The sequence below is a fragment of the Emys orbicularis genome, chromosome 1 (assembly GCF_028017835.1).
Source record: "Emys orbicularis isolate rEmyOrb1 chromosome 1, rEmyOrb1.hap1, whole genome shotgun sequence".
NCBI lineage: Eukaryota > Metazoa > Chordata > Testudines > Emydidae > Emys > Emys orbicularis.
In genome coordinates this window covers 127,574,862-127,601,006 of record NC_088683.1, presented here as the reverse complement: position 1 = coordinate 127,601,006, position 26,145 = coordinate 127,574,862, and the positions used below count along the sequence as shown (strand labels likewise).

Genomic DNA, 26,145 nt, shown 5'->3' with positions numbered 1-26,145 from the left:
TGGGGGGGAGGTGCTTATAAATGTATGTATGACATAACCGGAATATGTTTTGTGCTGCCTGTGCCATGTAACATATCTCCATAAAGGTTATGGTCTACTATATCTATTCATCCTATTTGTACACATATATCATTTTCTACTTGAGGTTAAGAATATGGGCTGTATACTTGCTTGGTTTCTAAGTAAGCTTTGTGAGGCATTTGGTCAGTTTCTTTAGGAAGGAATTGCAAGGTTAAGTACCTGATCAGGAAGCACTTGGGGAACAATGCATCTTGGAATGCTCCAATCCACATAAGAAGTCTTCCTGGAGACATACAAGATACCATGTGGACAATGGCTTCGGCCTGTAAAGACTGAGTCATGCAGGGACATGTGACTTGCCCAGGTGACTCCAGAACTCCATCTTGGAGTTGGACTTTGCAGAGGAGGGAGGAGGGGGGGGGTCTACACCCACAAGAGAGAGTCTACTTAAACCCATGGGAGACCCCTCCATTTTGTCTTCAGCTGGCTAAGGAAGGAGCCTCTCCACCCCCCCCCACCCCCCAGTATACTTGAAGGAAACTGGAACAAAGGACAGTAACTACAGGGGGTGTGAGTGATTGCTGGACCCAGGCTAAAAGGAGATTAGCCTGTAAAAGGGAGCATTCTGGAACTGGTGAGGAACTTATCTGTATTTAGTTTGATTAGACATAGATTTGCACATTTTATTTTATTTTGCTTGGTGACTTTGTTCTGTCTGTTACTACTTGGAACCACTTAAATCCTATTCTCTGTATTTAATAAAATCACTTTTTTCCTTATTAATTAACTCAGAGTATGTATTAATACCTGGGGGAGCAAACAACTGTGCATATCTCTCTATCAGTGTTATAGAGGGCGAACAATTTATGAGTTTACCCTGTATAAGCTTTATACAGGGTAAAACGGATTCATTTAGGTTTAGACCCCATTGGGAGTTGGGCATCTGAGTGCTAAAGACGAGCACGCTTCTGTGAGCTGTTTTCAGGTAAACTTGCAGCTTTGGGGCAAGTTATTCAGACCCTGGGTCTGTGTTGGAGCAGATGGGAGTGTCTGGCTCAGCAAGACAGGGTGCTGAAGTCCTGAGCTGGCAGGGAAAACAGGAGCAGAGGTAGTTTTGGTACATTAGGTGGCAGCTCCCAAGGGGGTTTCTGTGATCCAACCCGTCACATCACCTACTGTGGAATACACAGGAACAATCACTTGAAGAAGAAAGGACAGTTACCTGTTCCGTAACTGGCGTTCTTCGAGATGTGTTGCTCCTGTCTATTCCACATCCCACCCTCCTTCCCCTCTGTCGGAGTTGTCTGGCAAGAAGGAACTGAGGGTGGGGGGAGCACGCAGCCCCCTTTATGGCGCGATATGTCGGCGCCACTCCAGGGGTCGCAGCGGTGCTCCCCCACTACGGATGCTGCTAAGGGAAAAACTTCCGGCACCGGTGCACGTGGCGAGCACGCACACCTACTGTGGAATAGACAGGAGCAACACATCTCGAAGAACGCCAGTTACGGAACAGGTAACTGTCCTTTACTTACCTTTCGTAACTGTTGTACTTTGAGATGTGTTGCTCACGTCCATTCCATGACCCACCCTCCTGCCCCTCTGTCGGAGTTCCAGCAAGACGGAACTGAAGGAGGGGCAATGGCACCTCTTACACCGGCGTATACCCACGCCACTCCAGAGGGTGCCAGAGCCGGCCCTATGAATACCACTGGGGAAAAACTTCCGGCGTCCGTGCATGTGGCGAGCACACACACCTAACGTGGAATGGACATGAGCAACACATCTCAAAGAACAACAGTTATGAGAGGTAACTAACCGTTTTTTTCCTCAATGTGCAAACAACCAAATCACAATAGCCTGCTTGAATAGAACTAACTTACCATTAATAGTGCTGCAGTTCCTCTGTGCCATTTATTTTAGTCTCAACAGTGTAACAGTACTCATTGATGGTTATGAGAAAAATTACAGCTAGAAAATGTAGATTATAGTATATAAATCTATCTTGAGCCAAATTCTACTTTCAAATCATATATATTTAAAAGGCCAAATACTGTTCTCACACCAGTGTTAATCCAAAGTAACCCCACTGGACTTCAGTAAAGTTATTCCTGGTTTACATTAATGTAATAAAGTGGAATTTGACTCAATGTTCAAGAGTAGTTATTATAAATGAGCTCCCAGACCGTTAGCTGCACCATCATCCATGTTTTCATTTTAAGTTATCATTTTTAGGCTAGGGAGAAATTTTGATACCAATTGTAAGACTATCTTTCTCTTAACAGCTATTGTCTGTATTATATGCCTAATATTCTCCAGAGCTCAGCATACCACTTGACCCAAGGTAAATGTGATGTATTGTACTACCACCACCAAAAGCAGCAGCTCTAACAATTTTTTCCTCTCTTTTTTTTAATATACAATATAGGCAAACAATGGAGAACTGATGGTATCAGTGACATAAAGTACAAAATGAAAGAGAAACAAATCTCTTTTGAGATGGATGCTTTTTATACAATCACACTGATTCAGGATGCTCACCTCAATATGCCATACCAGTCATGGGAACTGAGACCTAATGGCACAGATGAATTACTTTTCATGGTTGTTACAGCCTTTGCAGAAGTTCTAATGCAAATTAAGGTACAGTAAATGTCTTGATACATGCAACTCCAATAACATGCAATGGTTATTTAGGCCATTAGCAGAGCTAATGTTTGAGTTCAGGCTGCCCTAATAAGGATGAAAGCAGGAGGAGATTTGTGTATTGACCCCCCCTCATGGAATTGGGAAGGTGCAGGGTAGGGAATAGAACTGGTGCTTTAGCCTAGGTTTTTGCCCAGCAGGCAGCATACTGCTAACAGAGTTCTAATTAATGTATTTTGAAAGCTGCAGCTCCCACCATCCCATGTTAAATTCAGGGCCATCATACAAAGCACAGCTCTCCACAAATTACCCCTCTTTCCCCCTTTATTTTAGGAATCTTAAAAGGCAGCTCTTCAACTAATCTGCTATTTTAATGCTACTTGCTCAGTGTAAAATCTCCTCCTCTGACTTACACATACAAATCTACCTTCTAGTTACCCTCAAAATCTGACAGGTATCTGCCAGCTGAATTAAGATCCACTATGGTGGCAATGTGCTGACGCACTGCTTAAACTCTTGAGGCGGGGAACATTCTAGAGGCAGGGGTGAACGGAGCAGATTAAGTGCTAGGCAATAGCAAACATGCCTCCTTCCCTGTCTGCACACACACCCACTTGAAGTTTTGGTCCTGGCTGCTATTGGTTGGTAGTGCTGGGGATATGGGGTGCAGGTGAATGTGTATGCATCAGAGGTATTTATAGAGTAGTCACTATGGGACTTAGGATCTGGAGAAAAAACTTGTTTTTATTGCATTGTGCAACAGGGTAATCAGTGTATGCTGTCTTCAGTAATTGTGGATGGGAGTGAACAACTTTCCCACTTGACGGGAAAATGGACATCTCCAATTGACCTGATCATTGCTTTGAAAAAGGCTGGTGTGAACATTTTCCCATCAGACTATTCTTACAAGTACGTCTGCGTGAACAAGAAGGTGAGACAGCTATGAACTATTTTTTTTTTTAAATCCAATTTTCTACTTGTAGACAACATTTTTTTGGCACAAAGGTGGATCTACGCCATCCAGAACCCACGGGTACCTGGGTAAGACAGCTTGCAGAGCCACCCAAAGGAGCAGGAACCAGAATCTGGCCCACTGTCTTTTGACCGCAGCTTGCTTTTCAGTATGGTAGTCTAGCATAAAGTGGGGTGATTTGTTGGATCCGTGGTTTCTGATTTGTACCCTTTATGTTACAGACTCCACTAGCAGAAGTCACAACTTATCAACAGATGGCGCTGGTTGCATCTGCTTTTGCTTTCAGTTGGAGCAAGTGGAATCTGGCATCTGGTCAAGATCAAGTAGTTTTTAAGGTTGCTCTTTTAGACTTAGTCCAAAGAAACAATCCAGAATAATGTAACATAAGACTAGATAAGCAACATTGAACTACAGCTAGCTCATGACCTTTCTCAGAGCAGGGCTCTGGCTTTTCAGTTTTAATAGCTTTAGAATTAACTGCTTTCGGAAGTTTTACAAAACTTAGTGTACTACACTGATTCTCTAAGGGCTGGCCCCTGGTGTACTCACCCATGCCTTTGCTAAGTAACAGTCATTTGGCTATTGAGATTGCATCTCTTTGGGTCTTCCATTACTCTGCTTTACAGGTCACCTGGCATATATAACTAACTGTTAGCTTGGTTATGAAAGTTTAGCACAGTCCAGGGCTACCTAGTTTCTCTAGCTCTATAGGTGGGTACAAAAAGGATTTTCATTCAAAGGTAGGCTGAGTCAGAGTCCTCTATTATCCATTAGATACGGATGGTTTTATTAGTTGGCCAACTGTAACCTGAGCTCGCCTTCCCCTCAGAGCAGCCCGCAGTGTTCTCCTCTTGCAGGCAGACCTCAGGTGTCAGATCTTTAACATCCCCTTCTTTCAAGGCATAGAGAAGGGAGATCCTGCCTCACTTATTTTCTGTTCCCTGCTAGGAGAGAGAGGAGCTCTTTTGGCAGGTATGTAGGGCAGATTCAGTTGCAGCCTCTGGCTGCAGATAAGATAATAAACCCCTTGCTATTCTAGTTCATACATTTGCCCCTACCCCCATATGAGGCAGGAAACTAGCAGTCACACACACACACACACACACACACACACACTCTCTCTCTCTCTCTTCTACAGGCTAATATACACAGTATCCTTTTGTCAAGGTTGAGTAATTCTGTTCTGTAAGATGTTTTGCACTGCCACGCAACAGCTGGTAACTCCCACTTGCTAGATACTAAGTGCCATTAGTAAATTTGGAGCTCTAAGGCAAATAATTTTAACAGTATTATCAATTAAACGAGTCTGTACAATATTCGCACCCTTTCCTTGCATTTGATGAAGGATAAATAAATGCTCAGTTCACAATGGACAACTTTAACCACCACCACCTTTCAAAGAATCCGCAAGAGGAATTAGTGAATTGCTATGGTATCTTCTGTCCAATCACAGGGAGGCTACAATGTTCATAGTAACTATCACATATGAGATGCTAATCCTGGAATCTGAGTTGCTTGACTCAGTGTGTTTAGAGTTGTTAGATGTGTAGGGACAAATAGTTACATATGCAAGATTCCTGTTGGCCTTCCTGGGGGAGCCCTGGGTACCTAGAACAGGACCCACAAAAGCCAACAAGCTGAGTGGGGAACCATCTAAAATTATCCAATACAAAATGCTGAGGACAGGGGTATGTGCCTCAGGCAGGGTGGAAGGGACTGTTCAGTCACCACTTAGAATTTACAGCCTGTCTTCCGGAATTAGGTGCCTAAACCTAGTTAGCCAGCTCTGACAAAGAATTGTGGTGGCCCCTGACATCCAAAAAACAGTGATTAGCACATTCACCCAGGATGCAAAAGACCCAGGTTTCACATCCATGCTCCTCTTTCTGGGAGTGAGGGGGCAGAGGGGAGAAAGGGGCTTGAATCTAGGTTTCCCACCTCCTACTGGAAGTGCTGTAACCCATGCAGCATTGGAGAAAACACCACGTTCTGCTGTTTTGTGCAGGGCTGGATCCCGTAAGCATTGTATAGAGACACATCTGAGGCCATCTAGCCTATTGGGCCCCCCGACAAACAAATGCAAGAGCTCAGACTAGACATTTCACTAAGTCACATACTCAGCAGCAGGATTGAAGCAGTGGTGCACATGCCCACTGACATTTGGCGCTATGGGGATTTTAATCAGTAGAAACTGAGTGTGGGTTGTGAGGATCTAAATTTTGGACTCAGGCACTAGTTTACCTCTTCTGATCAAGACACCTAGGGCTAGATCCAAAGTTACACAAGGAGTCTCAGCTGGAGCCTGGGTCTGACCTTCCTCCCTATATTATCAACCTTCCTCCCTATATTAACTTTATATCTATATAGAGAGTGTGGTAGTATGTTACAGCATTTATTCTTCCATTCTGCTGTAGGTGAGCGAACACCTTAAAACAGATGCTGTTAAAGATGAAGACTGGTCCCTTTACATGTTTAATGGTCAGCGAGCACAAAGGCTCAGAATCAGTGAAACTAGTGAAGCCTTCTCAGAAGATCTAGCAGAAAATACTGAATTTCATTCTACTCTCTACCATCTCATCAAAGATTTTGCCAGTGAAGAAGCAATTGAAAAAGTAAAGAAAGCCAGTTGCCTATTTATTGATGCTATATCTCAGCTGCTCATTGCTACTAGAGTGCTAACATACTCTTAAGCCAGTATTTTAAATTAACTTTATTGAGCATCAAGAACTCGGTCAATAAAATTACATTTGATGTCGGTCATTTCACATGCAAATCAAAACAGCTTTTTAAATGCCTAAAAATGCATAAAAGTTGTTTTTGTGAATAAAATTCTTTACTTTCTAGTAACTACACATTTAGACCCATTTATTACAAACTTCAAAAGGAGAGATGGCTATTTTTTTAAGTTGTTCTAATCTTAAACAGGATTCAGACATTTGGGAAGATAGTCTTCTATTGTCAGAGGGGGAAGTTGTATTTCCAAATCGTGCTTCAAAATGTTTTACCATTGAAAGTTAAGTATAGTCTAAAAAGCTTCAAAATAAATGATTTTAAATATGCTACCTCAAATCATATTAGAAAGTTAAAGTAATTCTAGACTTGAGAGCTATGTTTACACTAGTTTATATAACACAAATTGAGTCACACGGGAAGTCCAGAAAAAAAAATGTTTACAAATTAAAATACAGATTGTGTGTTATACTGGTGGTGGTCCATTGTGTTGAAGTTCAGTATATGGCCACAGCAGTTGTTGTAGTGATGTCCAGGAACTTCCAGTTCCCACCGGGGCAGCATCTGCAGGTCTTTGGAGAGACAGACCTGTGAGGAAGCTTGTGAGTGCAGCAAGGAGTACAATGATGGTAAGAGAAATCCAGAGAGTTTTGTTAGCCTTGGAGAAGGAAGTCTTCAGATGAGATGCCCACGATGACATTATGTTGCAACTGTGGAGAAGCCATAAACATAGGACAGACATGCTTTTCTTCAAGGTTTAAATATCATATTGTGTGACTACTAATCCAGAATATAAATTGTATGTAATGAAGGCACTGTACTAATAGCCAGCTACAGTGGCATGTTATATTCTGGGTTTAGAATGCAGGCTCTGGTCAGCAGTAGATGCTAAAGATGTTTTATATAAAAAACTCTGAAGAGGCACAAAAACTCTGCGTTTTCCAAGCCAAAATATGGGATTTCTTCACACATTCCATTCATGTTAATGGAAATTGTGTGGCTAAATCTCCTAGTAGGCATTGCAAATATCAGCCATTTTTTCTGCAACAAGAGGGTTTAATGTAATGTATAGTCCAAGGACTTCCTCTGTCAATTTAGAATGACAGGGCTATCCGGACTAGTTAAGCCCTTAGGCTTTGATCTCCAAGGGCAGTGTTGAGGCAGAGCACCACACTGCAAGGGATCACATCTCAAGATGAATTTGTGAGCTTGTAAGAGTAGAAGTTGTTCTGTTCTTGACTAGTACCAAAAGTAGAGCTTTAACCTGCTAATTAGATTGCTTAATGTCTGCCTTTCAAAGTAGGCAGCATCAATAAAAAGTCAAGATTACCACTCTGCTTCCTCTTCCAGTGTCCTCCACCTGACCACCACTTCCCCTTACAGAAATTCATGTTTGCAATTGAGAAACTTACGCTGATCCTAGACTCCATTTTGATGGCTTTTTCCCCCTTTCGGTAACACTTAACTTCCTTGCTTTGTCTTCTTGTATTTCTTCAACTGGTGGTTCTGACTGTTTGGTTCTGCAAGTAAGTGTTAGAATTAACTTTCCTGGTAAGCACTCATCAATACACATAAATAGGCACATTTTTATAAATAGAGTAAGTATTCCAGTTTATAGCAGCTTGGACGTGCAACATGGTGTCAGGGGCAAGAAGCAAACCCACCTTAAAGCCTTGGAGATTAAGTAATCTAGACCTACTTTGTTTCAGACTGTTCTTCCTCAGACTCTGTCCAGGAATATGTGCTAATGAATCGTCGCAGTGAAGGACGCTTCTCATTTTGTTTTGATCCCAGTCGGCCCCTGCCAAATGTACATACTTGAAAATAAGTACTTCAGCTAAAACTTTCAGATCACAGTAAAGAAAATAACTTCAGTGCAAGATAGAGATAAATGAGCATGCTCATTTATGTTGGAGTAGGCTACGAAGATTTTGGCCAATATTTTTCAAGTTTGACTCCCAGGTTTCATATTTAAGCACAAATTATAAGGTGCCAGATTTTCAAATTTTCTCATGTCCTTGCAGTTGAAGTCCATGGGAGGTCTGAACCTCTTAAATTTGCAGATCAGGCCACTTGGTGTGAACACTTAGGTGTGGCTGTAAAAGCTGAACTTTAAGGTTTACATAGCATAGACATTTACAGCATTACTTCCAAAAGATGCTTAGTAAGCTACTCCAGTGGAATGGTTTACTACAGCCATAGTGAAGCTGAAAAAATTAAGGCCCATTTAAAAACAAAAAACTCAAGTAGCCTTACCAACTGCTTGGTCGTCTGTTGAATTTGTCACTTCTTTCATTTCCATCAGTTCCATATAATTGGGCCTGTAAAGGAAGGTAAAATGCAAATGTAGTAGACCTGACTAATTTGAGAATGAAAACAGTCACCCTTTGACAACCCTTACTTACCAGCGGCAAACCAATACCAGCATTTCCAATATTCCTGGGCAATGCTGCAATACTGACTCTTCGTAGGGATGATGTTGGCTACACAAAGAAGAGCTATTAACAACTATTATGCATTGGTTAGATTAACCACTAGTTTTAGGCATGTTAATTCGAGGCGTAGATTTATAAAAGTTGATGTTTAGTTCATATAAACACTAAAAAGTTACATCTGGGGTTATTACTGGGTAATACTTTAAGTATACTTTCAACAAAATAAAAAAAATTAAAAAGGGGAATTTTACATATTAATATGCGGGTTATTTTCTAGATTAGAAACAACATGCATGTATATCTGCTACTGCAAATTCTGAAATTTAAAGATGTCTTAAGTTAACCTACTGGAGCCCAAAATACGGATCCTATTGCCAACTTGCCACACTGCTTTTAGATATCTCTTGGCTCAGTATGTAAAAGACCTCTATTTTGAAGCCTTCATTATTGAGGACCCCATGAGAGCAATAGTTTTTGAACTCAAGAGAGACAGGCCTCAAAACCATGGGAGATTATGGACCCACTTAGAGGAGCACATTGAAATGTTATGTTTTTCCATTGAAATGTTAGCGTGTCTGATCAAGTTGATTTGCCTTTGTGAGTTTAGGGAGTTAAAGAGCCCAACAGATACAGATTTCATGTGGATGTCAAGCCCCAGTGGAGTACATGTACATGGCAGCTCTGAAGAGCACACAGCATTCCATTTATTTTTTATAATTTCAGTGGTATTGGTACCTTGAAGTTGAGAGAACTTGGAAGCTTTTTATTTGTAGATTCATCTGTAAAGAGGAAATGGTATTGTAAGCAGATTTTTAAAGATTGCCATTGTGGAATAGAGCCAGATGGTCTGACCACCTGCAGGTCCTATTTAAGTGTATAGCAGCTAAGCATCTCTGGGGAAAAAACCCAAGCAGCAAGTGTCAAAAACAAATCAGTGTTGTTGTGTCTCTAATATCCTGGGCCAAACATGGCTACAAGGTGGGTGAGTTGATATCTCACCCACTGGTCTCTCTAAAAAGAAATTTAAAAATTGCCAATAAATACATACATACATACATACTGGAAACAGCTAGAGACTTGTAACCATTAGCTCAAACTAGCTAAGCTAGTTAACGTTGCACATTACTGCATGCCCTATGCAGGAGGGGTCACTTCTGCTGGGCTCATTAACAATGTCTGGTTAAGTTCTACTTTACCTTTACCAAGTTAGATCTGTTTTTACAAGATGGAGTACTCCTCCGTGCCAATTTTTACTCCTTCCTTCTTGGCTAAAGAGCTTCTGCAAGGAATTTTGTGTTGTGCCCGTAAGACTAGGATCTTTTAAATATAAAGAAATGTGTTCTGATTTTCAGAGCACCGAACACCTTCAACTCCCATCCCATCTCAAAAGCTTAGAACTTCTGAACTCAGGCCACTGAAGATTGACTAGATGCACATTAAAATGAACATCCAATTTGTAATTTACTGCATACAAGAGAAAAGAGTTCACCAGCCTGTGTTGCACCTTCCAAAGAGGCCTGCTACTCCAGGGATGAAATGGGAGATGCTTTCAGAGATTCAGGAAGTCTGCTTACAAGTCTGAAGTTATAGTTGCCCTTAAATGTTTCCAATAATCATCTAAGTGAGGACTATCAATAAGCTTTTCTTCTGCTATGCATTTACAGTTATCATAACTGTACAGGAGATAGGAGGTGCTTTATACATGCTCTATCAAAGGAGGTCAAGCAGCTTTATAAATACAAGCTAAAGGGCTCAACTGATGACAATTACTTAGAAGAGAAATGAAAATATGCTTAGGTTTAACAATTACCTTGATCCCCAAAGGAGTGAAAGCATCTTTCATTTTGTAGCAAGACCTGTTTCAACTCCTCAAGTTCTGCATGCTCTTTTGTATACATGCGTTTCAAGTTTTCCACATGTTGAATCATCACTTCTACTGCCTTACTGACACGGCTCTCCTAGCAAAGTAAATGCAATACTGGGTGAAAGACGTTAGCTCTTCAGGACATTGAATTATGCTTGGAGTAAAACCACCCACATAATCATTCTAACTTACGGCCTTTCATATGCATCCACACAACAAACATTCTTGTCTCATCTCACATCTTGATCACAGCAGCTTCCTTTTCTCAATCTTGCCTCACTCATCCATTCAGAATGTTGCTGCAAAGATCATTTTCCTAGCAGATTTCTTTGACCACATCGCCTCTCTGAATCCCCCCACTGGCTCCCCTCTCTCTATCAAGCACAAGCTGCCGGTCTTAAGTTTCGAGGCCCTTCATGACCTATCATCTCTCATTCACTATTGAGATGTTGACTTCTGCTTCTGATTGCCCATGTTGCCAGTCTCATGTTGACCAAGACACAAGTAACTTGACATGACAGTAACAGGTTAGACATCTGTCAGGGATGATTTAGATCAGGGGTTCTTACACTGGGGATCAGGACCCCTCAGGGGGTCACAAGGTTATTACAAGGGGGGTTGCGAGCTGTCATCCTACACCCCAGACCCCGCTTTGCCTCCAGCATTTATAATGGTGTTTTTATTTATATATATATATATATATATATAAGTGTTTTTAATTTATAAGCGGGGGGGTGTCATGCTCAGAGGCTTGCTATGTGAAAGGGGTCACCAGTAAAAAAGTTTGAGAACCACTGATTTAGATAATAATTAGTCCTGCCTTGGTGCAGGGGACTGGACTAGATGACCTGTTGAGCGCCCTTCCAGTCCTACATTTCTATGATAAGTGACTTGCCTCATTTTTAGTGGGTATGATTGGGAAGTTAAATGGATCAGTAGACTAGAGATGGGATATCTGTACTAGCTGAGATAAGGGGGAATACCCTGATACCATTTACAATGGACAAGATAAGCCTGGAATGGAAGAGCAGGTAAAAAGCAGATCATGCATGCACACAGTATGGACAGGTACAGGGATTGGTTCCTGCAGAGTAACCAAGCCAATCCCAAAGCATGTGATGCAATGTATAGTTAGGAAAGCATGTGTTATAGTGTTGGTAGAAATGTATACAAGGAGAAGTTGTGTGTAACTTTGGATGTGCGTACACCCTATACCCATCCCAGATGCTTTAGCCCGATCAACTCCATATAGCTTTGCTGTATGCCAAATAAAAGGAACCTGAGTGATGAGACTGAAGTTTTGGAAGAGGTCTTGGGGGGTTGGGGGGAACCCACAATATCTCCATCCCCCACTTGTTAAGTTTTCAAGCACCTTCATGCTTTCCCCCATACTGCCCCTCATGCCTGGGAGATGCTTCTTGTAAACATCTGCAAAACTCATTTTTGTCTTCCTTAAAACCTCCCCTTTTCCACGATGCCTATAAAAACTTGACAATGGTTAGGCCACTGGTGTGCTGAGACCATTGCCTATCTGATGGATATTATCTCACCATACTCCCATCTGTCTATCCAGCTGTTGTATCTTGTCTTATACTTAACGTGTAGGCTTTGGGGGATAGGGACTGCTTTTGTTTTACTTGTGCAGCACCTACCACAATAGGATCCTTGTCCATGAATAGGGCTCCTAGATGTTACAGTGATACAAATGAATGTGCAGATAACCAACATAATGCTTTTTAATAATATTGTTCCAGTAAATTGTGTACTGTATAAAATAGAAGTTCAATTACAAATACTGAGTGGAATCTGTTAAAGAGAGCTTTAGACTAAAGAAAGCTTCCTTACTTTACATAAAGTAGTAATTGAATCAGATTACCTGATTAATGGCTCCCAACATCTCTGCTCTACTAGCAAGTCTGGCAGCATACTGGCTAAGGAACTGCAAGCTTTTCTGCAGCTTCTTAATGATCTCCTGTGCTTGGTTATCTTCATCACACAAAGGTGCTAGAGACTAAGAAGTTCATGGGCAGAGGGGGAGAAGTGGGGAGGAAAGAAGAGGGAAATGTAACAGTCCTGATGATTAGTAAATAAGTGAGATGCCATTCTAGAGGCTTGTGGAGTGAATGTTACTCTGCAAAGGAAGCGATCACACCTAAATGGGATTCTGCTTGGGCGTACTTGTTTGCATGATCAAGTATATTAGGGCCAGATAATGAGTTGGTGTAACTAAATACAGCACCACTGGAAAAAACAAAGGAGTTATGCTGATTTACATCAGCTAAGAACTGTAACCTTGACATTCACCTTATGGTTTTATCAGCTCACTACAAGAGCACTCTGAACAGGACAATTTCCCATTTGTTGCTGTATAAAAACTCTTCAGTGTGTGTAATATACAAAAAAATATATATAAAAACAGAAACCAAAAAGAAACAAAAACAAAAAACAGAACCTCAGTGCTAAACATAATCATATTTTTTTACTCTATTTATATCATCAAATCCAAAAATAAATTCCAGCAAAAACTTTACATTAAGTAAGGCTGTGTACACTACCACTTATATCGATATAACTTAGGTCGCTCAGCAGTGAGAATAAGCTACCCCCAAATGACATAAGTTACACCGACCTAAGTGCCAGTGTGGACAGCACTACGTCAGCAGGAGAGCTGCTACCACCACTCATTGGGGGTGGATTAATTAAGCCGATGGGAGAGCTCTCTCGGCAGCAGTACCACTGAAAGCTCTCTAGTGTAGCCTAAATGAAGTTACTATAAGCTGGGTGTGCAAGGGATTGAAAGACTGTACTCAAAGAGTACTTATCAGTGGTTTGCGGTCACACTGGGATGATGTAATAAATATCTTCATTAGTTACTTGGATAATGGAGAGGAGAATGTGCTTATAAACTTTGTGGCTGACACCAAGCTGGGAGAGGTTGCAAGTACTTTGGAGGACAGGATTAGAATTCAAAATTACCTTGACAAATAGGAGAATTGGTCTAAAATCAACAATATAAAATTCAGTAGAGACAAGTGTAAAGTATTACCCTTGGGAAGGAAAAGTCAAATGGACAAAGCCAAAATGGGGGAAATAACTGGCTAAGCAGTAATAATGCTGAAAAGGATCTGGGTGTTATAGTAGATTAGAAATTGAATAGGAGTCAGTGTGACGCAGTTGCAAATAAGGCTAACATTCTGGGCTGTATTAACTGGGGTGTTTTTGTAAGACAAGGGAGGTAATTGTCCCACTCTACTTGGCACTGGTGAGGCCTCAACAGGCATATTGTGTTCAGTGTGTCCACATCTTTCCTAAATTGTGGTGCCTGGAACTGAAGAATCCATATAGGAGAGGAGCAACAACAAGATGATAAAAAGGTTTAAGAAAAACCTGACGTATTAGGGAACATTCGAAGACTGGCCATAGTTAGTCTTTCCCCCCCCTCACCCCCCGAAGACTAAGGTGGTGTGGGGGGACGGGAGTGAAGAGAAAGAACCTGCTAACATATTTGAAGGCTTAAGGGCTGTTATGAAGATGACTGATCAATTGTTCTGGTCATTCCGCGAGAGGACAAGGAGAAGTAATGGGCTTAATCTGCAGCAAGGAAAATTTAGGTTAGCTATTAGGAAAAAAACTTTGTAACTACAAGGACAGTTAAGTTCTGGAACAGGCTTCCAAGAAAGGTTGTGGAAGCCTCATCACTGGAGGTTTTTAAAAACAGGCTAGACAGACACCGGTCAGGGATGGTCTAGGTATATTTGGTCCTACCTCTGCACAGCCAGCTGGACTTGAAGACCTATTTAGGTTCCTTCCAGCCCCATATTTCTATGGTTAAAATGTACTGTCAGGCCACTTGTACCCTCCCTCCTTCCAATCTCATCCATTGCTAACCTCCAGCAGCTTCAGCCCATTCACGATCTCCTTTTTCAAGTTTTCTTCAGCCAAATCTCGGGACCTTTCTTCAAGCCTCACTCGCTTATCCAAGGTGAACAAGTCACATTTAAAGCCCAGAGACAATCTGAGAAACTCTGCCTTTTGTAGGGGAAGAGAGAGGGGAAAAAAAAAGTCATGACTGATCAGGCAACATAGAAGTATATTCAGTACTAAGCGTTACCTCAGACACTCAATAGCTATTGCTAATGAATGACAGGAGGAGTTGTAGGAGAGGTCACCAGTTCTGAACCCTCCCCAACAGGCTTCGAATTTAAATAAATAAAATCAAAATTTGCAACTCTACCCATCTCTAGTGATAGATAATTAGTTTACCACCAGAATAGCTACTCTCTCTCTCTCCACATCCCCAACAGTCCATCCTGTTGGGAAAGGCAACATGAAACAATTCTGCCTGGCAATATGAACTGTACTGTTAGCACATTCTGTTAGACTGAAGCTTGTGTCTAGGCCAGAACTCTCCTTCCTCCCATAAAATGACACCAGTAGAGAAAATTCAAAGCCAAAAGTTTATATAGTGACAAGAGTCTTCATTTTTATAGCCTTCCTCCTCTGCTCCGTTTTCCTGCACTGCTTATGAGCATCTTTTGATAAACAGATTTCAGCTTCATCCTCTGAAAGGATCTCCCTTCACCACTAGCACACAGGGGGCTTCAATTGGACATGGAAGTCCACCACCACCACTGGCATGAATATTTACCTAAAATCAAGGATTACATTAATTTGATTAATTTAAGGGGAGGCAGAAGGTCAATTTCAAAACCACTCAGTACATTGAAAAATGCTTTACCTGAATTTCAGAAAGAAAGGACCATTAGAAAGTTCTACTGGCTGAAATATTTCAGGATACAAGTAGTTAAGACTCACCTCCATCTCCTTCTCGCTAGGAGAAACACTGTAGGAGGAAAAGGAATAACCACATAAGAAGAGCATAGTGCGAAGTAAATGCAAGTGGGCATCAGATTACATGAGATACATACTTGTCATTTTGTTTGGTTTTGGTCACTTTAAGGCCAGTCATAGTGGGAGAAGAATTCCCTGATAATTAAAGAGACAACACACAAAATTTTAGTTGTTAGGTTGAGGAATAAACTCCCCTTAAAAAGAGGAGTTTACGAAAGACTTAAAAGTTCAGTCCCAAGAGGGAAAAACTGGACTAAGACTTGGGTTGAACTACTGTCTGGTAATAGAAGTAGCAACATCAATGTGCATTAGAACTAGGTTAAAAGTCAGCAAGGCAGCTCATTAGTGTTTCCTTTCAATGGCCAAGACCCCAAAGAGTCAGTCCTTGTTTGATTAGTTTGTGGCCTTAACTACAGAAGTCCAGATCTGAATTTGCAGTAGTTGGATCTTTGGTTTTGGTTTCAGTCCCCACTGCAACCTCCTCTCCACAACCCACTACTTCAAGATAAGCATTATAAAAGCCCCCCCAAACTCACTATTAATAGTTCAGTAAGGATCAGCACATGGGTGGGGACAGCCAAGACTAAAGGTGAGGCACTTCTAAAAAAGGAAAGCCAGCCTGGGTTCAGTAGAAACTGCCACCCAGCTTTCAGATTCTTACACTGCCCAAAGCTTTGATGGGTTGAAAGAAGTTGCTTTATATCCCTGTTGGAGTAGGGGATGCAAGTATCATAGTTAGCATTAGGATATCATTGGGTGTAGTAAAAACTTGGCCTGTTTGGAGACCCCTAAGGAGTTCTCGTTCCTCTCCAAGGGAAAATACAGCTGGATTAGACCAGTGCTGGTAGGAGGTGGACGAAGAGCATGTCTTTGTAGGATAACATTCTGTTTCTCTCCATTTTAATGCCTAATGACAAACATTTTAAAGTTTACACAACATAAAATTGACAAAGCTGCTTCCCTCTCCAAAGCCAGACTATAATAAGCACATCATACAAGGTAAAAAAAAGCTTCTGTAGCAGTCAGCTCTTTACATGAACAATAATCCTAGGTCTGTGTTGGCAACTGCTTTTACCCTGGTAGGAACCTGGGACATTCCTGTCACCATGGTATCAGAATTGACCATCATTCCTGTAACAAACATGATCTGCTCAGTGGTTCATCAGCTCTTCACACCCAGTTGAAAACTACAAACAATGTTATTTTCTCATACTGAAAGCAGTGTCCTCATCCTGGTTTCAGAGAGGGTTTTATGTTGCATTATATACACATAAGAGTTTTCACCATCATAGTTAAGCATTAAGATAGTCTGTTCCACTTTTACAAGCAATAGTTCGGTTGTACAGCAAACACAACATAAAGAAATTAGGGATAAGAACATTTAAATATTCTGAGGTTTAAGACCAATGTGTTTTACTGGAACACTAACCAAGCATGCGCTGTAATGTGTTAAGTGATGTGAATTTCAGCGAGGACCACTTACCTTTTCTACCAGAAACTGTAGCAGACACTTGTTCACTCTGCTCTTTAATAGCTTCCATTTCCCCATCTGTCTCCTAAAAATGGTTTAGAGAGTAATTATACAAACTTGCCACAAATACTTGACAATAAGATCAGTTATGACGGAGGTACTCTAGTCCTACAGTGGGTTTGTGTGAACTAATCTTTATACTGCTGCCACTGCCGTGTATGGAAACTAGTTCTTGAATGGGTTGGAAGGCTTCCCCTCCCTAAAGCAGTTTGGGTCTTCCTTGGAGAAGGCTCAAGTTACCTTGCAAACTCCTCATGAAGTGACACTATCTAGAACTTCTTAAGCAGTCAGATTACTATGCTGAAATATGAGATGGAGAGAATTTAAAGTAGCCCAGGATGGGCAGGAAAAAAAACCCCCAAAACCAACCACCACCAAGCCTGTCCCGTCTGGCCTGAACCCATGAGGGGAATCACTGGACCAGATCCTCAGCTCGTGTAAATCATCATAGCTCCTTTGGCATCCAACGGACACCAGCCGAGGAACTGGTCGTGCAGTCTCTGGGCGGGGAGTTCAACCCAGGGTGGTGCTTACCCCTTTCATCCTTAGTAGGTTTTCCAGTGTGGGACTTTTCAGACATACCAAGCAATCTGTTTCTCAAGCCACCCCATCTGTCACTTCAGCATTCCCGGTCTTCTCTTACAGCTAAAGCCAATGGGTTGCACATGCCAGCATTCCTAGAACTTTAGCAGTCTAGTAGAGCTCTTACCAGATCTAGCTGTAATTCTTTTTCAGGTGTAGTTTTGTGATTTTCCATGATGGGGCAAAATTCACTTTTAGTCGTCAGATCCGTATCTGAAGAGAGAGATTCCAGAAAGTGGATGTAAAGATTTCAAAGATGAACAAATGTTACCTATTAACTAGATTTCTAAAGCAGGAACCACCACTGCTCTCTCATACTCCCCGTAGTAATTACCAGAAGAAAATGCAATAAAGAAAGAGGCCTTTAAAAGCCAGCAGCACAGAGTGCTGTAGAAATAAATAAAAAATAAATAAAGATATGGAGATATACCTATCTCATAGAACTGGAAGGGACCCTGAAAAGTCATTGAGTCCAACCCCCTGCCTTCACTAGCAGGACCAAGTACTGATTTTGCCCTAGATCCTTAAGTGGCCCCCTCAAGGATTGAACTCACAAGCCTGGGTTTAGCAGGCCAATGCTCAAACCACTGAGCTATCCCTCCCCCCTGCAAAGAAAGCGCAGACAGTGCTGCTATGGCACATTTATTGAGTCAAAGCATCACAACACAAAGGGCTACCGCTTTGTATTGATCAGTCATGCTGGTTGCAGCTGCTCTAAGTTTGCAAGACAGTTTCTATATATTCAGCCCAAAGCAATTGTTTTGGAAAATTGAAGTTTTCTATGCTTTGATTATTTGATTTTGGGGGCAACGGAGGGAAGTTAAATTAAAAAAATAAAATAAAAGTCAGTCAGTTTAGAGTTGTAAGATATATTTCTGATCTCACATGAAGAGGCTAAAGGAGGTTTGGAAGTGGTGCTCTGCTTAGCAATATAGGGTGTGTGGGAGTGAGCACAACAGATGTAATTCAGATACCATCACCTAGAAGCTTGAATGCACCTTCATGCTCCACTTCGTGCACTAGGTCTTTATTCGAAAAACTAGAATAATGTCGGAAGACACAGGACCCATGTGCAGTAGACACTTTGGTGTCTGAAGTGAACTGTGGTACACAGTACAAATAGTTGTTCAGCTGCAAGAATGTAGAAGCTCTACAGCTAGAGCAGATTAAACTCCAAGGGTTGTGAGCTACAGATCAAAGGGCAACAAACTGGTGAGTGCAGCAAACTGCTCAACTCCAGTCTAAGAAGCACACATCACTCTAAGTGCCACAACCAATCACCTCTGGTTTTTAGGATGTTATATGCTCCATTGGCGAGGCTGCTGAATTTTTAAAACATTCAAAAGAAGTAGTGTACAGGGACCTAGACCTAATGCAATATTAAGTTTGCACAGTCAAGCACTCAAAAGGTTAGGCAATTCCAAGAGTTCATTTCTCCTGCAATGGCAGCTCTAGCTACAAAGAATCTCTTTTAAAAATTAACAACAAAACACGAGTCTATATTAGTACCAACCAAAGAAACAGGATGTGCAACATGGTCAATAGTGTGATCGAGAACTGGACTTCTAGAATTTTCTCTTTTACAGACTTTACACTGAATTAACACTAGTAACAAACAAACCAACAAGTCCTACAAAGCCTACCTTATTCTTTCAAAAAGCAATAGAGGTTATGGTTGGCACTATTGAAAGCAACAGTAGCAAACCACCAATAACCCTCTGCCTCTATTTGTGTATTAGAAAGACATTCTGTAGAAGTATAGTGATGCCTTAGATATAAGTGGAGTGCTGACAGTTTAGTACAACGTGGAAGATACAGGACAACTGGATATTGAGATTTCAACTAGCACTAGTAGGATCCAAGCTATGGGCACAGCTCTGCCATCCTACCCCATTCTGGCTCTATGCTTAAGACTGTGTGCTTCCACCCATCGAGTCATTGATAAGCCAAGTGAAATATCTTCAGCAATGCTACTTTCTGAAGCCAGGCTGGTCTGTTTTTCCAAGAAAAAGTTGATGAAGGTAAATTAGAAAGGAAATTACTAGCGAAGAAACAAATACCTTAAATCTGGTGTCTAAAATTAGAGACTTCAGAACCCAGCCCAAAGGAAGATGAATGTTCAGAAAAAGAATGACATCTCTGGGGTCCATTACTGACTAAATTAGCATATTCTAGAAGTGCATTCCAAATTACAAATCAATATTTAAAACAAGTGTTCTCTGCTATTCTGTGCAGTGTACTCTAAGTCAGCTTTTATTAAAAATATACTCTGTATATGTATGATTTTCCTTAACTTAGGCTTGTGTGTGCTCAAGGAGAAAAGTAGGGACATTTGTTTTACTAAGTGAAGGAAACACATTCAGGAACAAAGATGAGAATAGTGTTGCTTGACCTCAATGAGAACTCTTCCCTCATTCTCTCCCCACCCCAACCTCTCCCCAGTGTTTTGGGCCACTCAAGTTTGACATAGATTGACTGATGTTTCCCCATTTCCCTTCAACGGATCACATGGCACAGTGCTTTGGAATCTTTTTCATTTGTTTACATTTTCAGAAGAGCTGCATTAAATTTAATGCTTAATAAGCATTGTTTATGAAAGGTGCCTGGATTGCCAGCCCTGGCAGGAGAGTAATCACCTTTACCAACTCATTCTACGTGCCCCTTTTTGCAGTGTCTTAAGCCCTAATCCTGCAATGGTCTCTGCCCAGGCAAAGCCCTATACTTGTGCAGAGCCCCAGTGAAATCTGGAAGCAGTTGCAGGCCAAAAAGTTATTATTCTGAACATAATGTAGACGGAGAGAGAGCTTTGCACAAATTCTTACTCAACTTCCTCACTTCAAAAAGATATGTTGGAAGCAAGCAGTTTCCCCATCACATGATAAATCTTCAGAGCAGCTACAATACCTGATACATCATTATTCAGATCCTTATCTTTATTTTTCTTCATTGCTATACAGGTTGATGTGTCTTCACCTTTTGCCCATGAAGCCTCCGACAATTGTGTCTCCATGGCGAGCAACTCTATAATAGGAGGCAATAGAAGGCAGAGCCATTACTGCTAAAAAGCTGCATATACTCAAGGGAATCTTAGGCTTGGTCTACACTAACCCCCCAAATCGAACTAAGGTATGCAACTTCAGCTACGTGAATAACGTAACTTCAGCTACGTGAATAACGTAGCTGAAGTTCGAAGTACCTTAGTTCGATCTTACCTTGGTCCACACGCGGCAGGCAGGCTCCCCCGTCGACTCCGTGGTACTCCTCTCGCCGAGCAGGAGTACCGCAGTCGACGGCGAGCACTTCCGGGTTCGACTTATCGCGTCCAGACAAGACGCAATAAGTCGAACCCAGAAGTTCAATTGCCAGCCGCCGAACTAGCGGCTGGGTATAGACGTACCCTTAGTCAGACCTCTCAGACAAAATTCATGGATCACTGTGCTTCCACTTTAAGAACTTACCAGCTGATATAGAGCTCTCCAAAGAAGATGTAATATCTTCTTCTTGGGATGGTGTTGAAGGTTCACTGCCAAGACAGGAAAACACTTAGACATTCATGATCTGATAGGTCTGGTTAATTTATTTAAGAATTAAATGTATACACAGAGACTGACCTGGACAAGACTGGATTATCCGATGTTAAAGGCAAAGCACTACTCTCCTTAACAAAAGAAATGTTAAAGCGTTTTAGTGTTTATACTTGTAATAGGACATCACTTCTTGTGTAAAGCAAATTTATAATATTTACCAGGTCCCAGTCTTAAACAATTCCTTTAGATGTATCTAGATCTGGTTGAAATGTTCATTTCAGTAAAGAGGGGGTTATTTAAAAAAAGTTTGCACCCTCCCCTGCCCATGTTTTTCAGCCAGCTCTAGATGTATAGTGTATGTTTTAATACTGTTACTACCAGGGGGGTGTAATTATGTTTTTGTAGTAGTAGTAATTTTGGGGGGAAATCTGTTCACATCTATAGTTTTGTTACAAAAAGCTGTACTCCTGACCTTTATGCCAAAGAGCTTCACACTTTAAAATCAAAGTGTGTTGTTTCAAAGAAATGTCACAATGCTAGATTTCCCCCCCCCACACACACACACACTTTAAACTGAACTGAGATTGTGATGCAAGTCTTAAAGAGAAACAAAGCCACTTGGCCTTTCCTGCCATTTGTTTCCCCCACCACTTTCAAAGCCATGCTACATTGCTCACCAAGATGATTTGGGGACATAGTCCCTTCCAGAAATTCAGAAAGCAACACTAGAAAAAGCTCTGAAGCTGAATCAGTGTTGCTTCTATGAGACAATGAGCTTTTGCTCGGGTTAAATTACATGTTGTTTAAGAGATGAACATTTACATTCAAGTCTCCATTTTTGATTCCTACTAATAGCAACATTGTACCACGCCCACCAGATTTTAGAGCAGAAAGGCACTCATTTTTTCATACTAGCTTAATGATCATAATAACTTTGTTTCACCATTAAGGGCCAAATTCTTTTCTCAGTTCAATTTGTTGCACCTGAACAACAGACAAGTCTGGCCCCAAATCTGTAGCACATCGCTGATACATAAACTGCCTTTTAAAAAGCTTGAACTTTGAATCCAGTGTGTATTTTACATTTTATTACCATTGTCAATTCCTTGGACCACCACCACAAAGCAAATAGAACTATACTAATGTAACTCCAAGTGTAAGATTTTGGTTTTGAATCCCAGTTATCAGTAGTTAATTTGGAATTGTAGGAGGTTTGCATGGCTTTTATGGCCACTCCTCTCAGTGTGTCTAGGGAACACATTTGCTTTAATGTACACATGACAAAGACTAGTAATGCTATTGTATTGGATTTCCACGTCACTCTGGTTAACATTATGCTTTCCCCCAGACTCATTTTATAATAGTACATATACAACAGGCTGTCTTGTACAGAGTGGTTATCACAGTTTGTGGGGGACAGAAGCTCTTAAAATTAAAATGGTAAGAGTGTCTTGGAGACTAGTTATATAATAGCAGGTAAATAGCTTTTGTGTTCCTTTATTATCCTGTACCAGCAAGGAGATAGATATGAAGAGGATCTATCATGTACAAAAGATGTTTGGAACATAGGCTTCTGAGGGAAAAATTTAACTCTCCCTGAAGTGAATGGGAGACCAGCCCACTTATTCAAGGGGAGAATTCCACCCCTGTACAATATAGAAAAAATCCTGTTACTATAGCATAGAAATAATGAAGATGAAGGAGAAATTTAATGAGCCCATCCATGGAGGACATGCTGACTAAGAACCTGAGCAGATATTAAAAAACAAAAGGGAGGGAGCGTAGGAAAGGAAAGTAATCAAAGCACAGAGATAGGAGTTGGCTGAAGTTTCTCAGAGAGATGTGCAGTATTAGTAACCTCCTCAAATTTTACATTTCTGAGCCTGTTTAATTTTGTAAGAGTGGGATCTAGAAGTGAAGTGAGAAGAAAATCTTTATTTATGAACTTTCTTTCTATAGAAAAACCCTCCATAAGCTTTTATCATAGAAACATGCCATACAGCCAACAGTGTTCTGAAGGGACAAGTGATTATGGACCCCTTGATGCTTAGGTCCCCAACCTTACGCCTGCATGGGGCCTGATTTTTAAGAGGATGCAAGCTCAGCTGTTTCTGAAAAATGTGAGACCCCTTTCAAGATGTTTTTAGTTGGGCAAGCAAAAACTGAGCAACTTTAAAAATAAAATAAATAAATAATAAAAAGCCCCACTGGACAGCAGTGCTGTGCATGTTGTTCAGTTTCCTTTCTCCCCACATTAGTTTAAAGATCAGTGACTAGAGTTCAGCTCAGTCATCTGGATGTTTCCTCATGCAAATCTCTGCTATTTATACTCTTATTTGAATTCTCTCTTGGGCTTAAGGAAGCTACAGTGGTTTATTTTTCTCTAGGGGAGGGAGCAGTGTACTGGAATGGAAACAAAAAGACTCAAGGGAGCTTATAATGTAGTACTACCTCGAAATCAAGAGGGATTGACCAAAGCAAGAGAGACCCCCACATATAATGCAGGAATAAATTCAAGCTCTCAGTGACTTTGTTACAAGCCAAAGGAGAACTGAAAGCCGTTCTATACTTTTCATCCACACCTAGTTCTTTTCCAAAGACTTTAAAGTGTTAAGAACTGTGAAACTTCTGGATTGCAGAGGTAGAATTTAAAAAAAGCCCACACTGTGGCTTTACTATCACACCTGTCAGTGTATGCCAGAGATACCTGCCTTTAATAGGTTTAACAAAATTATGATTTTACCGAAATTCAGGGCACAGTTACTACCTGCTATATGCAATATATCAGTCATTCTAGTGAAGCAAGGTAATGATTTGCAATAGAGCCCAAACCAGCTCTGTTTACAAGTGAGAAAAACACATGATCTCCTTAGAATATCAATCTCTCTCTATTGTCTAGGCCTACTTCTTGTAATGGAGAGTGTGTTTGCTGTTTCACTGTCCTCCAGACACTATCTGTGTTGTAGCAGTCTTCTGGTGAAGTACTCCTTGCATAAAAGCTTACAGAATCCCAAAGGAATCAATATACATTTCCTTGGTGATGTGTTGGAAAGCAAGTGTTTAGTTCTAAGCCCCCAGCATAGAAAGATTAGTTTGACTCACACAAGAGCTAGAGATTTTAAAGCAGCCTCAAATCCCTACTCTGACCATGTTTTCACCACACACACACACACACACACACACACACACACACACACACACACACACACACAGTAATACAAGTATGGAGTTACTTACATTCTGAAGGACTCACTATAAGCAACACACCTGCAGGTAACCACAGTCTGATAAAATGCTAGAGACTCTTCCTATTAAACATGGACATTCAAATTTTGTTCTACGTCATAGTTTTTAGACCAGATATGGGATACCGCCCATTTGCCTTTCCTTCAGTTCACACCTGGAATCTTGTCCCAGGGAAGAAAGAAGGATTATGAATACTACACAAAAGGGATTCCAACAGAAATGCAGAGGAACCCTACCCAGAGCCAAAAAGTGTAATTTTGGGTATAAACTGGAATTACAGAACTATACAACTATACAAATATGGAGTGTGTTATGTTGCTTTAAATGTACACAACAGTGCTGGTCACAAGTGCTGGGTTGACAGCTGTGTGGAACGAGGCCCTCTAGCTAGCCAAAGCAGAAGTACAATATGGGCAGTAGCAGTGCAAGAGAAGGCTTCCTCACCTAGCCCCCACATCTGTCAACCAACATATCTCAACCCCAAGATCACTCTAATGTGGAAAGAGTGATTGAGTAGCTGTCTCATTTTCTCCTTTGCTTCTCCACCAAGAGTGGATAATGACTATTGCAGATGGCTGGGCCACTTCACAGTGGGCAGGTCTGAGGTTACTAACTCATTTTTGGCAGAAAATGATTTCACTATTAGTCTAGATAAGGTTGCACTTTCATTTGATGCAGCAGTACGGAAAAAAGTGCCATTGTATTAGTCTGACAGGCCAGATGCAAATGTCGCTGAAGTCCAGGATTTGAAATCCTGATCCCATTGACAAAGCTCAGGCACATTTCCAATTAACATCACAATTAGAAAGTGTATGGTGCCGACTAGAACAGAAAGTAACGTTGGTGACCAGCAATCAAGGCGAGAACCAAGGATTTACTCTAATGTTCATCTGCCTGTCGTAATTTGTCACTTTGTGGGACTGAGGACCATTTATTTGGTCTTCTTCCTCCTCACCTTAAGCACTGAGTGGACAGACACACTATCCCATTGAAATCTAGATGCAAATCTGAACTACACTATATTGGGTAAAGTATCGATCACCTTGTTTTTCTTAAGCAAAAATGGATTTTTGGAAGAGCATAGTCATAACGTAACAGTTTTCACAGAAGGAAGTATGCAGAAAGACAATCAGATGGGATTATTAAAATGTAAAGATGCCTGCTTGGTTTTTTGTTTCATCTCTTTCCCCCCTCCCCCCCCCCCCAACATGTTGTTGGGAACGGATATCATTCATGCTTTACCAATAGAGGAGTCCCTCGTTACTGAAAAAGAAACACTCATTTTAAGATTTGTACATTGAATAAAGAGTACTCTGAGTTAGAGTATAGGATTTAAATACTCCTAAACTTTGATCTGGATTTGAACATCACAGGTCAAGTACATTTCTGGAATGTTTTATTCCAATCACAGTTGTTAAAAGAGATAGTCTCAGTTGGTATGTCTCCCAATAGCCTGCATAAAGAAAGGTAAGTCAGCAGAAGTCCACTGATTTACCAATGGAGCAATGCCGAAAATCTGACCCCTCAATTCTATTTTAAAAAGTCAGTGCACTATTGCAAGTAAAGGGCTACCAAATTCAAAGGCAAGATTGCTGAAATTAAAGACAGCACTAACCTCAGTAAATAGAGAGTCCATTGTAGTAGAGAAGGCAACAAAATCTGCATCAGTCTGGTTACCAACAGAGCGCATCTTCCACCTGGCAACACAAATTTTATTTGCATATTGCAACAAGATCACATTT

The 26,145-nt window shown here is 41.0% G+C and overlaps 2 protein-coding genes across 2 annotated transcripts in view; one reads left to right on the top strand and one right to left on the bottom strand.

Annotated features, from left to right (window-relative positions):
• DNAI7 (dynein axonemal intermediate chain 7) overlaps nucleotides 1-6,327 on the top strand; it is a 52,764-nt gene extending 46,437 nt beyond the window's left edge. The window contains exons 12-15 of the mRNA XM_065410120.1: nucleotides 2,447-2,661; nucleotides 3,428-3,595; nucleotides 3,859-3,972; nucleotides 6,052-6,327. Coding sequence (XP_065266192.1) covers nucleotides 2,447-2,661; nucleotides 3,428-3,595; nucleotides 3,859-3,972; nucleotides 6,052-6,327 — 773 coding nt within the window. The remainder of the gene's footprint in view (nucleotides 1-2,446; nucleotides 2,662-3,427; nucleotides 3,596-3,858; nucleotides 3,973-6,051) is intronic.
• Nucleotides 6,328-6,792: 465 nt separating this feature from the next.
• IRAG2 (inositol 1,4,5-triphosphate receptor associated 2) overlaps nucleotides 6,793-26,145 on the bottom strand; it is a 65,291-nt gene continuing 45,938 nt past the window's right edge. Inside the window, exons 22-38 of the mRNA XM_065410005.1 lie at nucleotides 26,019-26,100; nucleotides 21,242-21,288; nucleotides 21,089-21,153; nucleotides 20,535-20,651; nucleotides 17,758-17,843; nucleotides 17,001-17,073; nucleotides 15,595-15,658; nucleotides 15,482-15,509; nucleotides 14,555-14,695; nucleotides 12,543-12,677; nucleotides 10,613-10,760; nucleotides 9,538-9,581; nucleotides 8,773-8,850; nucleotides 8,624-8,688; nucleotides 8,067-8,168; nucleotides 7,780-7,887; nucleotides 6,793-7,077 (exon numbers count right to left, since the gene is read on the bottom strand). Coding sequence (XP_065266077.1) covers nucleotides 6,834-7,077; nucleotides 7,780-7,887; nucleotides 8,067-8,168; nucleotides 8,624-8,688; nucleotides 8,773-8,850; nucleotides 9,538-9,581; nucleotides 10,613-10,760; nucleotides 12,543-12,677; nucleotides 14,555-14,695; nucleotides 15,482-15,509; nucleotides 15,595-15,658; nucleotides 17,001-17,073; nucleotides 17,758-17,843; nucleotides 20,535-20,651; nucleotides 21,089-21,153; nucleotides 21,242-21,288; nucleotides 26,019-26,100 — 1,627 coding nt within the window. The 3' untranslated portion in view covers nucleotides 6,793-6,833. The remainder of the gene's footprint in view (nucleotides 7,078-7,779; nucleotides 7,888-8,066; nucleotides 8,169-8,623; nucleotides 8,689-8,772; nucleotides 8,851-9,537; nucleotides 9,582-10,612; nucleotides 10,761-12,542; nucleotides 12,678-14,554; nucleotides 14,696-15,481; nucleotides 15,510-15,594; nucleotides 15,659-17,000; nucleotides 17,074-17,757; nucleotides 17,844-20,534; nucleotides 20,652-21,088; nucleotides 21,154-21,241; nucleotides 21,289-26,018; nucleotides 26,101-26,145) is intronic.